At 37.4% G+C, this 14360-nt stretch overlaps 1 protein-coding gene across 4 annotated transcripts in view; it reads left to right on the forward strand.

The window, feature by feature from the left end:
* The window catches only part of MAGI2 (membrane associated guanylate kinase, WW and PDZ domain containing 2), a 702840-nt gene that overhangs the window by 200439 nt on the left and 488041 nt on the right, over window positions 1-14360 (forward strand). For all 4 annotated transcript variants that reach the window (XM_059471477.1, XM_059471473.1, XM_059471474.1 and 1 more), the window contains exon 2: window positions 12595-12711. In XM_059471477.1, coding sequence (XP_059327460.1) covers window positions 12595-12711 — 117 coding nt within the window. The remainder of the gene's footprint in view (window positions 1-12594; window positions 12712-14360) is intronic.

Consider the following 14360-nt stretch of genomic DNA (forward strand, 5'->3'; position numbering starts at 1 on the left):
TGTTTAAGCCAAGTACTGAAATTATTCTGTTTCCTTTCAGTCTTCAAGTACTGAAATTCCTTTCAGTATTCTCATGTATAGAAGAGAATACATGAGATGAACAGAAATTTACTTTTCTACAGCTGTACAAGCATCCAAGAATCCGGCCTTTTATTGTTTTAGTTTCTGGTTTTATTGCAGTCTTAGAGAAACAGAAAATTTTTATTAGCTTCCTGATTTAAAACCATAAATCTCTCCATTATATCTGCATGCTAGTTTAATACTGTCAAGCATGTTAAAAATAGGAAAAGGTAAATTGACTGCTGGCATTTCTTATATGGTGTAAAATTTACTTACAGTATATTGGACCTGTAGCATTAAATGAAGGAAATGGCATTGGAAAAGTACAGATCTAATATTTTATGGGGTATGCATCAAAATCTCTACAGAAAAGGCAGGTGAAATTACAGGCACATCCTGCTTGATAATGTTCGTGTTTGAGGCTCTTTTAATGGCTTTGTACCATATGCAGATTGATATTGACCTTAACATGCACAGATAAAACTGGAAATGTGTAACTATTAATCCACACCTCAGTGGCTTGCCAAATTCTTTATTGTCCCATGATTTTATCCCTCTAGTTTTCTCTTTTAATTAAGTAACAACTGTGAAAATGTAATAAATTCTCTGCAAAACCACTAGGCATACTCCTGAACTACAGACTATATTGATTTTAGTCCAGTAGATCATAGCCATAGGGACAATGTGCCTGAAGGGTAACAAAGTGAACCTACAGATTGTCATCTCATTTTTGTCCCCTGATGTGACACCTTTCTGCTTCTGGGGATGCAGAGTGAGCAATTTTAGTCCAGCTGTAATTGTGTGTTTTGTTCTGTGCCTCAGCAGACTGGGGTATTAGAGAAATGCAGCAGCAGTCTCTTCCCCAGAGGTTGAGGGCATCTTGTCTCTGCAGGCAGAGTGCATGATCTTGCTGGAGTACCCACCATCTGCCTGCCTACAGCTCCTGGGAGCAGGAGCATTTTATTTCTCTGTTGAAACATGTTATGTAAGCACACATATTTTTCACAATCTAATTCTGCACAATGCACAGTGCCTCTTTTGGTCATTTGCATTTTCCAGCAGTGCTAATTAAATCAGCACGAGGGGACTCAGCTAACCAACTGAGACCATCCCAGAACATAACAGCCTCTTCATGCACTGAGCAGCTGGTTCAGTGCTCCAAGACCAAGTGCTGTCTTTCATGCTAAAGAACCATTCTACACAAAAGGTACCTTTGATGGCATAAAGACGCTGCTCTGTTGACTACACATACAGCAGTTTTGAAGTGTTTGTTGAGTAGCGTTAAAAAGACTTCCATTTTTTTGTTTTAAAAAATCAGTCCCATTTTTGTAGGTTTTTGAGACCAGGCTAATTTGAAGCTGCATTTTGTTTGCATGCTGGGGATCTACTATTTTTGTCTGAACCAGAGCCATGGGCTCATGCAGTCTGGCTGTGCCTGGAAGTGAAGAACGGTGTTGCACTGCTTAGAAAGCTCTGTCGGCAGTAAGTACATGGCAATCATTTGCTTTGTCATCTACAAATCTCTGTGTTGTATTTTGTGGTTATTTATTTGCTTTCATTTCATCCTGCCAGCTTATCTCTGAGACAAGTAGGAAGATTTTCCTTTCCATATGTGTAAAAAAGAGTGACTGTAGGAATTGTATCCTCAGTGGGAATGATTCAGAGGCAGAATTACAGAGGCTGTCTGCCCTGCCACATTGCAGAGCCAGAACATCCAGACTGATGGTTCTTTTTTTTGCCTTGACAAAATGTTTGCCAGAGACAGACCACCCAACACAACAACCCAGACTGTGATCCAGAGCAATAGTTCTCTAGTGTGGAATGTTCTGGTACCTGGAGCTGAGTGCTGCCATGACAAATATTTTTACGTTTAATTAACACCTAAATAGGGTGTTAATTCCCTTTCAGTGGAATTAACAGTATGATCTGCTTGTAAATCTCTAAATATTACATCTACTGCTAGTCTAGTTATATCTTGTCTGATTTGTTTTTAAGCCTAAGCATGACCTGTTCCACTAATAGAGCAGAATTTGTTCCAAGTGACCTCAAGCATTCCAGGGTCTTCAGTCTCTTCTGCCTTGACTGAAAGGCAGGTTTCTTAGTGTGCAGGGCATATCACCACTCCAGTGTTATCCCACAAGGGCTAAACAGAGCATCCACTGCTCCAGTGGCCTCTCAACATGCCCAGGCACTCCCCTGCCCTTGGCTTGGGGACAGAAGTGCCACTTGCTCAATTTCCAGCATGACTCATTTCATTTTGTGTGCTGGGACATTTTCTGGCTGTCCTGGCTAACTTGTGTGATAACTCTGAGGTGGTGCCACTGTGGGCTGCAAGCTGAGAGGAGCATCCCACATAGGTGAGATGCAGAGGGCTGTGACACTTGTCTGGTGCTTAGTATTGTGTTGTTTGTAAAACTGGAGGATACCTTCTCAGCCTCAGGCTTATTTGCAGCTTAATTTCCCATTGCTGAAAAATAGCTGCAAAGCATTTTAATTTTTCTCAGTGTTTCACTCTTGTTTGGACTTGATACGAATGGCATATGAATGAAACTTGATTCTGGAATGCAGCATTTTCAGGAAAGGAAACACTTTTGATAACATATATGCAATTCAGTCTCAGAGATTATCAATAATTTTGTGAACTCAAAAATTCCGTTTATCTATTGCAAAATTGAGTTTGGAATTGACAAGTTTCTTGAGTACAAAGTCTGCAAAATGCTGTTGTGCTATCAGAAAGCAAGAAAGTAATGTATTATGGTAGTGATTTTTCATGGTACATTACGAGTTCAGACTGAGATGCTGCAAAGACTTTAAAAAACTGGGCTGCCATTATTCAGATACCAACCTAAATCATATTTTTAAACTATTATTAGAATTCATACAATGGTAACCTCTGTGAGCTTACTTCCCTCATAAATTGTGTATTACTGGGATTCTTTTACCCAGATTAATTTTTCTTTTTACAAAGTGTCAGCAATTCACAGCCTATTAATATGGCAATATTATTTCCAGAAGTAAGGAAAATAAGTCTCTATCTCAAGCAATTAAAATTGTGCAGCTATGATTTAAGTAAAATACCTTTCAAATAATTCAAGTCTGGTAAAATTATGCCACTATTCCAATTCAGTCTTTCATATTTTATTTAAATACATGTCAGACCTCAAAGTTCCATCACAGTTGTCTTCCACAAAGATAAAATGAAAAGAGTATTAGAGAAAAAGAATATTTGTGTCCCTACTAAATGAACAGTTGTACTGACGTATTAATAGAAAAAGAGTATTAAACAGAACAGTAACTTTTCTGTTAAAGGTGGGGATCAATTTCTATCTACTTTTTTGAGGAGCTGGCTTTACCCACTCAAAGCAAGGACAGGAGAATATTTGTCCTCTTGTAGGGGGATAGAACTTAAGTAAATAAAGGTAATATAGAAAGTAATCTTAACTAAAGAGTTGCAGCTGAGCCAATTAGTAAGGATTAGGAGCAGGCCTGATTTTAACAGGCCACAGCTGTGGCCAATAAGAAGAGTGTTATAAAAGGGTGGATTGGTTGGCTGAGGGGGAGTTGGAGTCAGGTGGCTGCTGTGAGGACAGGGAAGAGTTAATGCCTAGAGGTAATGCCTACGAGAAACATCAAGGAGGTACAAAATTCTAGCAATATGGAACCCTTGCAGTGTAATGAAAAGAGAACTCTTGTACTTTAATGACAACACCTACTGGAAGAGAAATTTGAACATACTAGTTCTTATTTTGCTTGTCTAATAGAACTTGTAACAGAACATTAATGAAGACTGGCAATCTATCCATGTAGCTCCCAGCACAGGGTTTTAGGGGTAGGTGGTCCAGAATGGGGCTCAGAGGGGACTGCAGATGCTCTGGATGGGGACAGCAGAGGTGGCTTTTGGTACAAGTGAGATGTGTGTGGAATTCCTGAGGAATATTGTCTGAGCAGGTCCTTCTTGGAGGTGTTCTGGGCATGCACCAGCTGACCCCAAGAGGGCTTGCAGGGTTTCAGCGCTGGGTGAGTCACCCTTGAAGCACAGAGAATTGCACTGATGGAGTGAGGCACAATTTGTATCCGGGCAGAGCAAATGAGGCCCCCATTATCAGCATTACTGTGTATTGTAGATTAATGCTGCATTTTTCAGAGAACTCAATTTGTCTCTTTTTTTCTGAGAGCAGCACATGGGTGTTTTTTTCTTCCAAGTATACACATTAAAAATATTTTGCTACAGTTCGATAAAAATAAAATTCTTATATTTTCATGACTTCTTTTTCCCTCATTAATTAAATTTTTCTGTTGGACATTTCTGACTAATATAGATCTTCCCAGAATACAAAACATCTTTCTGGAAATGTATCCAACTGAAATAACAACATAAATGTTTTTCTGAAACTAAAATCAGCCTTACTAATCTGTTCAAATGTTTTTAGTATGATACAGTCAAGCTCTGGTTAAATCTGTTCTGTGAGTTTTCATCTTTATGTGCCATCAGTTTTCGAAGAGGCTTTGTCTTAAAAGAATACCAATACTATTTTTTCCCTTTTCCAACTGACTTCTTGAAGTCAGTTTCTAGAACTTTCTTTGGGAGCTGTATCTGAGAGCTTGGTTACATAACAAACATTGGTGCTAGCAAATTTCATACTCTGTTGTGATACCCTTTGACCAAATAGAAGGAGATTTCCCAGAGTGGGAGCATCTGAATGCCAGGTAGTGTTTGACTGCTAGTAAAGACTTCAGTAAATATGTACAAATTTCAAGAGAAAATATTGCTGCCTTTATATGACTTCACAGGATGAGGGAGGGTTTGACATTCTCATTTTGTAAGTAAATGTATGCTCTCTTACAATTTTATGTTTGTCAAAAACATCTGTAAAGATAATTATTTGCCTTGTAGCAAGTCTAGTAGGAGAAACATGAGTCTTTTAAATAGCTCAGTAGAAGTCATTCCAGTTTGTGTGTAAATTAAAAATCAAATCATTGATAAACTGGAGGCATCTACAAACAGCTGGTTCATAATTAGCTTTAGTGAATTTGAAAAACTGGAGTAAAAGGCAGTTCATTTCGAAACAGGTTTTGTAGAGAACAGCAACATTATTTGAACATCACTTTATTTATGCACCTATTAAATGGAGCACCAAATAAAAGATGAGTATTCTGAAAGCAAAGTGCCCCAAACTGTCCTCTCTGTTACAGAAATGACAGCTGGACTTTTTTTACCAGCTAGTTAAATCATGGCATTTCCCAGCAACTTCAATCTAGAATTGTGCTGAGTAGTAAACTAACTTAGGGAAACAAAACAAAGTACCTCTAAACAGCAAAGGTACAAAATTATTTTACTGGCTAAATATGCATTTTTTGAAGTTGACTTGGGGTAACTTTGAGATTAGAAAGTCCATGTTTCATGTTGCTAGCAGCCATTGGAAGGTGCTGCAGCTGGCTTTGCAATGGAAGACTGTCTCTAGTTATGAGGAGTGGAGCTCTATGTTGTAATAAGAGCTGAAGTTCAGCAACCTGAGTTCAAGCAGGTTGTGTTTGGCTCAGTTGATTCTCCTGCTGACACAGCCTCTCTGTATCATTACAAACCACATTTTTGCTTCCAGCACAATGCACACTTGTGTCTTCACATTTCAAACAGAGGCTTGAGGCTAGCCACAAAAACTGAGAAAATAAATCCAGGGAATGATATGCTTTTACAGTGCCCCTAGAATCAGCCTTCCCCTGTGGTGCTGGTCTCATTTGTGGCTGCTCCAGAGTTTCCTGTTTATCTGGTCCTCAGACTACCCCAGAAGGTACAACAAAGGCAGGTGTAACACAGTGGTGAATTAAACCCACGGTGTCCTTAGACAGCAAGGACTCCTCTGCTCCCAGAAACAAAATGGAAACTTTCTCCACTGTGAAGATCAAAGAGTGTGCAAACCTCAGCCAGTCTCTTGGTCTGAGGAGAGCAGGTGGAATATATCATCTGTGGAGATTAGGAAATTGCATATTTGTACAGAGGCATACATCCAAATATGAATTCACATAATTGAGAAAGTCAGTCATTGGCTAGAATTTATTACAGGTTTTAAAATATAGTCTGTATGTAGTGTCATCCCCATGCAGTTTAACCTGTAAATCCTACAATCTGTATTTTAAAATTTTGAATTTAAAACACTAGGAGGAAGAACTCAAAGGATAAAGCTAAGGATGCAAGTCTAAGTGTTATAAATATGATACATGTGTATGTAAAAGATCCATAAGCAAAAAGGTCAGTAATATAATCCATAGCCAAAGAGAGAGACTACAAAATAGCAGGCTATGAAAGAGAAGGTAATTTTCCATCAATAAATTAGATTTTAAAATGTTTTTCATTGTATATAGCACATAGAAGAATACCAAGATCTAATCTTTTCCAAAGCCTTGAAATTTGTTTAGATCTCCATTCAAGGATCATAAAATACCATTTTTTGGAGTAGCCCCAAATGTGAAAGAAATTATTTTTTTCCTTGAGGATTTTCTTGCAGAATTCCCTCTTGGTTCTCCATCACACACAGTCCACAGAGCTCATAGCTCACCCCAAAGGTTTGAGGCTTTGCAGATGAGTCAGACTTGGCTGAAGGTAGTGGTGAAAGGCAGGCAAAAGTGCAAAGATGATGAACAGTTTAATCTAGGGATAGAGAGGCTTTAAAATAAAATGTGTGATCTTCAGCTGATGGCTGACAGTGAAATAAATACCTCTTATTATTTACTAAAGTGGTTTTTTACTGTTACGGTGTTTCCATGTTTTGCATGGAGACTTGAAGGATCATCCCTTGTTGAGAATGCCCATTATACCATGACTGGGGAAATGCCAACACTCATCTTTGTACTAATCTGAGCACCAGATAGGATTGTTGAGAATGATTGCCCTCAAATAATAGGCTTAACTACAGGCTGTATTTTAATAATGAATCTTCTAAAATCCAACCAAGAGTTTTCATATTACTTGGAATTTTCATATTCTCTCTTCAAAGTGATTTTTCTGGTTAACTGTTGGCAGTTAAAGAAACTGTTAAAGTAAATCATCTTATACTGACTCATATGTTTAAATGCCTGAGATCTTTATTATTCAATTATTAAAATAAGACACATTTCATTTGTTTAAAAAGTACCATTTGTATTGCAAACAAAATGAATTCATCTGAGTAGTGGAAATCATATTTTTTTTCTTTAATGAAGCATATCTTAAGGATATTTTTTTAAGTTGATTACAATAAAATGTCACTGAACTTGTGGGAGGGAAAAAGGAATTGTGGTGCTCTTTTTCTGAGAGGATCATCTGGGGAAAAACCAGGGGATACAGCAGGAAATTTTGGTTTATGCTTAAAATCTTTCAGGGTGTAAGACAGAGGGTGTGTTCAGGAGCTGTGGCTGACGTGGGCTTTCTCACAGCTGTGTGGTGCCCATTCCTCACTGCTGCTCATTTCTGGTTTTTTTACATCAGCCTGAAAGTGTGTGGGTCTGAGAACAGGACAGGAAGAGGGAATTATAGGTCACATCACAGCAGGTTGTATATGACAGAATGAAAAAATTATAGAGATGTTTAAAGATAAGTGGTCATGGTGCCACTAAAACTATTGGAATGACTAAGATGGGTTCTCTACAGTAATTTCAGGTATTCTGGATTCTTACTAGACCATTTGAAAAGGCCTTCAGAAATGAGCATTTAGACCATGCATACAGATTTTTACCTGTGATGACTAAGATTTCCTTGATATATCCCAGAGAGTCACAAAAAATATTCTTGCACTCACCTTCCTGGGTAAAAGAATAATAATAAATCAGATAATATTCTGATATAGCTGATAATAAAAATAATAAATCAGATATTCCTGATATAGCTGATTTAAAGGACTTAGGTAATAATTTAGGCTACTTATAGAAAGGTCAATTAGATTATCTGTGAACAGTGCAGGATGAATTAATCTAGCAGGCACCAAATTGCATGTATTCTGCTCAAGTGGTGCAGAAGAAACCTGAGCTGCTCTCAGATGGCCACAGACCCACCCTGTGGTTTGGATATGAAGCTGCAGGTGCCACCTGAATAAATAATTGGATGAGACTCCAGTAGAATACTCGTGCTGAAGCTGCTGAAAGCCAGCTCATTCAAGGCATTTGACTTTGCCAAATATATGGCTTATGTTTAAAGTCAGAAGTAGAAGCTTGTTAAAAACAAAGGGAGAGCCAATCTGGTTGAAGTAGGGCAGTAGAAGAGGGGGGGCAGTTTATACTGAAAGTTTATGATCTTGTCTGCTTTCACAGAGTAACAATACTAAGATATTTCCTCTAATTTCTCCAGATGCAGAGCATGTACAGATGCAAATATAGATCTAAAATTCTTGCTTGCTCATAGATGTTTCTAACCAGGAGTATTTATAGAAGCCAGGGAAACTGAAATCTTATCAATTTTAATCCCAGAAAATAAAATACCTAAGGCAAATTATACTCAGAAGAGACACAATTGATTTTACTGTTAAAAAAATCCAAAAAATTTACCACACCACATTTTGGGAAGTCAATTCAATGAAAGATTATGATACAAGATGAGCAAATACTAATGGGTGAATACTCAGAAATGTTTGTTGAAAATTTACACCAATAAAAATGTCTTAAGGGCAAAACAAATTATTTAGAGCTACCATTGCAGGAACAAGAGGGATGTTTGTGTTTACACGTTTTTCATGGAAAATATAATGCAGGTGTAGACTCCAGCTGGAACATCAGTGAGTGACCACATAGGAAGTTACAAAAAAACTGTTACATTATTTAGAATTAGAGAAAATTATAAACATTTACCCCTGCCATTTTCTTGGAAAGGGCAGTTATCTTCAGATTTGTATCTTCTAATGATCTACAAACTATTGAGTACCCTTTTGTCTGTCCTTTATTGTATTTCTTTTTTGATTGGTCTTTTCTACTAGATTTTATAAAGACAAGCAAACATGAGAGAACACTGTAAAAAGTTATACTTTGCCCATTAGATTCATCAGTATAACATGCCAACAGAGCAGTTTTTAGTTCAGCCAAGTGTATCTTATTTTATAATGTCTGGAATCAACTCCAGTCATGGTTATGAGTTTGCCATCATGATTGGTAAACCACACATACATTATGCAAGAGATCATTACTGGAAGTATTTAATTCACAACCTATGTTTCTCAGCTAGCAAAGCAAGGGGATTCATTGGAGTGAAATGAAACTGAAACAGAGCACATACCTCAAGCCAGCCAAAAGAAAATAAAGCATAAAAGCACTGCATGGCTGCAAGCCAGTGAATGCTCCATCACGCAGTTGTCAGCCTCCTCCCGTGGCCAAAAACCCTGTATATCATGGTCTCTGGGTTGGGCTCCTGAAGCTTGAGCTGTATAACACCTCTGGCACACACCAGTGCTCCCTGCTGCTGTCACATGCAGTGAGCAGGACGTGTCCTGGGGGAGCTCCTTCCCTCTGAGCTCCAGCTTGGGAGCCCCAGCAGCGCCGGGGATTTGTGGAATGGCGCGATGGGCACCGGGGGTCCAGGAGCACCATCCCCAGCTCCCCCACTGTGGGCACCTGAGAATAAGAGAAGAGAAGGAGGTTAGGTTCATGTCAGGGATTTTTCAACATCTCAGTAACTTTTGATGTTCTGCAGAAAGATAAAATAAATGGAAGTTGAATTCTACAGAAACCAAGTCAGTCACTTGTCTGACGGCACTGGATAGGGCCATTAAATAGTAGTTACGGTAAAAGTGCTTTTCCCCTGTTTCTTTTCTATGAACTTACTGTCAATGTCACTGTTCTTTCCCTACCAAGTAAACCAAATGACAACATTTTCTGTGTCTTATTTTCAGCCTTTTGGAGGACACAGTCCTATTACTATTACACATGTTATTCTTGCTTTATATAGTCTGTAACACAAGGTGTAATTCACTGCTGCTGAATCAAGGCTGGTTTACATATTTGCAATTCACTACAGTTTTCTTGCACAAAGTCTTCTGGACCCATAACTGCACATGCAAGCTGTTGTTCTGATTGTGCTTCAAAAGGATCAGGCTGCTCCAAATCTTAGGCACTTGAAATACCACAAAAGCACTTCTGGAGTCAATATGCTTTAAAAAAGCATCAGGTAAAACTACAGAACTTTTTAGGGGAGAAAAGCAAAAGAATGACAATTGAAAGGATGAACTAAAAATATACTACATCTATTTTTTTTTTTTGAGCTCTAGAACTATTTTATTTTTTAAAATTCCCAGGAGAAAAAATTCATTGTTATACCAGATTCAAAAAAAAAAAAAAAAAAAAGTAGCTTATGCCCAAGGTATTGAAAAACATGAATTAGTTCAGACAACAAAATTACTTTTAAAGAAGAAAATTTGTAATTGTACATTGTAGTTAATTGTAGTTAATCTGACTGCTCTTTAAAATGCACAAAACTCTATATTATGTACTCAGATATTAAGAAAAAAATATTTTTTTCCATTGTGCTTTGAAGTTTTATTTCCTCTGCACCATGATTTTATTTCTGTTTATTTCTCTTAGAAACTTGCTTTTGAATTGCATGTAACAAACGCAAGGCTGTAGGCATCTCTTCCTGTAAATACACGTTTTTATATCTTGTTTGGAATATGCAATTTGCCAAAAATATCAGGTGACTCTTTTTATGAAGTACTTAGGAGGTTTTAGTGCATTCATTACACATGTTGAACTAAATGGCTGTGCTTGAAATGAGAGGCTGTAAATAAAAAATGCACTTTGAGGGTCAGAAATATGTGTAGGTTCCTAAACTTCCTGATGTTATAAGCTGAATGATTCAGGTTTGTGTCAGTGGGCAGGCTACAGCTGCCGTTCCAGAGCTGGCATTTTCTCAGGCTGCCAAAAAGCATCTGCATCACTGGGCATGTTCTGTACATTCGAGTGAGAAGAGCAAGAGCTGCAGAACCTTTGCTCTCTGCAGCTGATCACAAAGGACAGACTCAGGGAGTTTCTCTACAGCCTCCTCAGAAATCTCACAAGAAATTAGAAGTAAGGATGGTGGCATCTGCAAAAACTTTTCTATTGCAAGAATCAGGGTCAGTGGTACAAAGTAGTAGATTACTTAGAGCTTGAGGATCCTGGAAGAACAGAGATCCATATGGAAGTTCTCAGCCTCAGGGAACCAGGCATACAGGTATTTTGTGTCTTATGAGCCAGGATGCTTTTTCCCCTCTTCTTTTGATTATGGAAGTTTGCTGGCTTTTTGGCTGTTAGCTAAAAAAGAGAGAAATAATTTATAAGCTTTCTATAAACCTGGAACAAAAGGTTTTGAAGTTACTGACAAAGGGCAGCAGTAATAACATTATGGACTTATAGTAGGCAGATAAGGAATATCTGTAAGAAGAAATGTATTTTAATTTATAACTATTTGTGCTCTTCAGTTACTTTCAAATAATTTGGTAGAGATGTTATGTGTTCCTATTTACAGGAAAATCTTTATGTAGTCTAAGTCAATAAGGCTTTTGACAGAGGGTTCAATAGCAAATGACATTTGAAAAAATGTTTTAAGGTTGCATGTGTGAAGCAACAAGTTAGGGATCTATCTACTTGCAATTTTTCATCTTGGGAATGTATGTCAGAACGCAATGCAGTAATGATTTTCTATATTTTTCCTATGTCAGAATTTCAGAGAGTGAAGAAATTGAGTTATTTATAGACTTCTCCATAATTATATATTTGATCCCTTTTCAAGGTTAAGAGAAAATGGGAGAAAATATATTGGGAAATTCTTATTAATCATGTTGGATTAGATTTATAGATACGCCTTTCATAACGGAACATCTTCCAGTCAGTATTTGAAATTGTTTTGTCCTAAAGTTATAGTAAAAGTGGCAAATACAAGGTTTTCAACTCAGTTTTCCCGCCACATGCACTACTTTGCTGGAATGTTGTAGTGTTATTTTTGGTGGTAGAAATAAAAGATGAACCCTCGTTTTTGATAGTGTCTCTTTCAATTGTGAGTTCTATCAATATAAATAAACCAGAGCATATAACATTTATGTGATCACTAAATACACCCACATTTCATTCTGGTTACACACGGACTAAAGCCACTGAGCACTGCAGAGAGATTTGGAACCAAGATTTTTAGTTTAATAAGAAATGGGAAATTGATACATAGTCATGGGAAATATAATACCTAATACTTTATTATTTAGATACATATATTGGTAGTTGTATGATAACAGTATGTTCAAGTTTTGTGCAGAAAGAAAATTGACAGCTCTATCTATAATCCTATATTTATTTTCTGAACTGTACAGGTTTAGCCAGTTATTTGAGCCAGTTATTGAGCCATTAACTTTTTTAACCTTTGCAATTATCAATAGTAAAAAATATTGTACCAACCACATGCTTTAACCAGAAAGCTCTGTGTGCTTTTTGTCCTCCATTGGGACAGAACCATGAAGGAAAATGAGCCACAAAGACTTCACAAGTGATTCATTGCTTCCATCAAAGCAATATGATTTTCAATTGTACTTTCATTTGTCTTTTCCCTGACAGGAGGCATTGTTGATAAGGACCTTCGTCACTACCTCAATCTACGGTTCCAGAAAGGTTCAGTGGACCATGAGCTCCAGCAGATCATAAGAGACAATCTCTACCTCCGCACCGTGCCATGTAAGTAGGGTGGAGATGGACAAACCTCCTTTTTAGTGCCAATAGGCTGTCTGGGTGGGTACTGCTGAGGCCCTTGGCAGTGCCTGAGGAGGTGGTCTGTGGATAAAACAGTCTTCCTGTAAATAGATTTGTGGCTTGCTTCCAGTCTTCTACATTACTGCTGAGAAATTCAGCTGTGCAATGCTGATGTTTTCGTGGTGTTTTCAGAGCTGTAATTTCATCAAGTCTGTCTCTAGAATAATAATAATCTTATTTCTTCTGTGGTCTCAGAAAGCACAAATTTAAAGAGAAAAAAAAACACTTTTCTGGGCTGGTTCAGTGGATGTCCAACAGAGAGAGTTTGATCTGCCTCAAGTTTCACATATCCATTGTGTAACAATGCTATTGGGTTTAGAAAGCAATAGGGCAACAGAAGAAATGTACAAACTAGATTTTGTTTGATGCAACAGGCATGGCAATGAAAGTTTGTACTGTCTTGCAAATGTGTTTGTTGCCACATAAATCAATATTCAAAATATTCTAAAACCTCTGAAATAGTTTTGTTGTATTGACCATGTTCAGCTACTTCAACAGTAGACATGAAATTAAGCAGAGTCATGCAAGCCATGCCTGACTGTCAGGGCCATGCCTTTCAGAACAGATCTGCTTGGCTGACAGACAATATATCATTTAAAATGGACTGAAGTTCCATTATTCTTCCCTCATAAAATAATTGCTTAGCAGACATAAAATGGGTCTTCTGGTTTTGGCAAATAGGAGTGCACTTTTGAACTTACAGACTTGACACTGGAATGATAGGCAGAGAAAGGTGTGCTAAGTGGCTGTGCTATTTACATGGTAATGAGTGGGTATTCTGAAAGCTGAGTTGTTGTGGATGCTACTGTGTGTTTTTACTTTCATAATTTTAAAGAATGGAGTTTTGAAAAGATCCTCCTAAAAAATAAGTATAAATTCCTAATTTCTAATGTTCCATTTGCAACTGATCAGAAAGGAAAGTGGAGGAAAATTTTTAAAAATTATTACCTGTATACAGAAAACAAAAAGTGTTATATTTATGTGAGAGTTATGATGAATTAAGTTTGTCTGAAAATGCTGAGAAACATCACAGCTGAAGTGGAAATGCATGTACAAAAAAGTTTTGAGACTAAATCCCACTTCGGAGGATGTCTGGGAGCATCATTAGCCTAAGCATGTTTTTATTATAACCCCAGTCCATGCTCATTAGTGCCACAGGTTCAGGTTAAAGAAGGAAAACACAACAATATTGCAACTACTGCACACAAGTGTATGACAGACACTGTCAGCAATATGGGCACAATGAGTATTTTTTTTGAGGTTGTTTTGTTTACATTCAAGGCAATAATAAAGTAGTGTCAAGTAAAATATGGTACCCACAGAATCAAATTTGTCATTCAAAATGTAACACTACAACCACAAAGACTGCAATTTGAACCTATAAACAATATAACCTTTTCTTTTTGCTGTGGCTTCTCCATCTTCTGTGTTATTTTAGATTGTTAAATTATTAGTTCAGTATTCTATTATATAGTGAGCATTTTTTTCGAAGTAAAAACTACATTTTGAAATATACTATAGTGTTGCAGATGGCAGGTGCTGATTTGCCAGGTAAGTTGGCAAATATTCTAGGA

Source organism: Ammospiza nelsoni, chromosome 5, assembly GCF_027579445.1.
Source record: "Ammospiza nelsoni isolate bAmmNel1 chromosome 5, bAmmNel1.pri, whole genome shotgun sequence".
NCBI lineage: Eukaryota > Metazoa > Chordata > Aves > Passeriformes > Passerellidae > Ammospiza > Ammospiza nelsoni.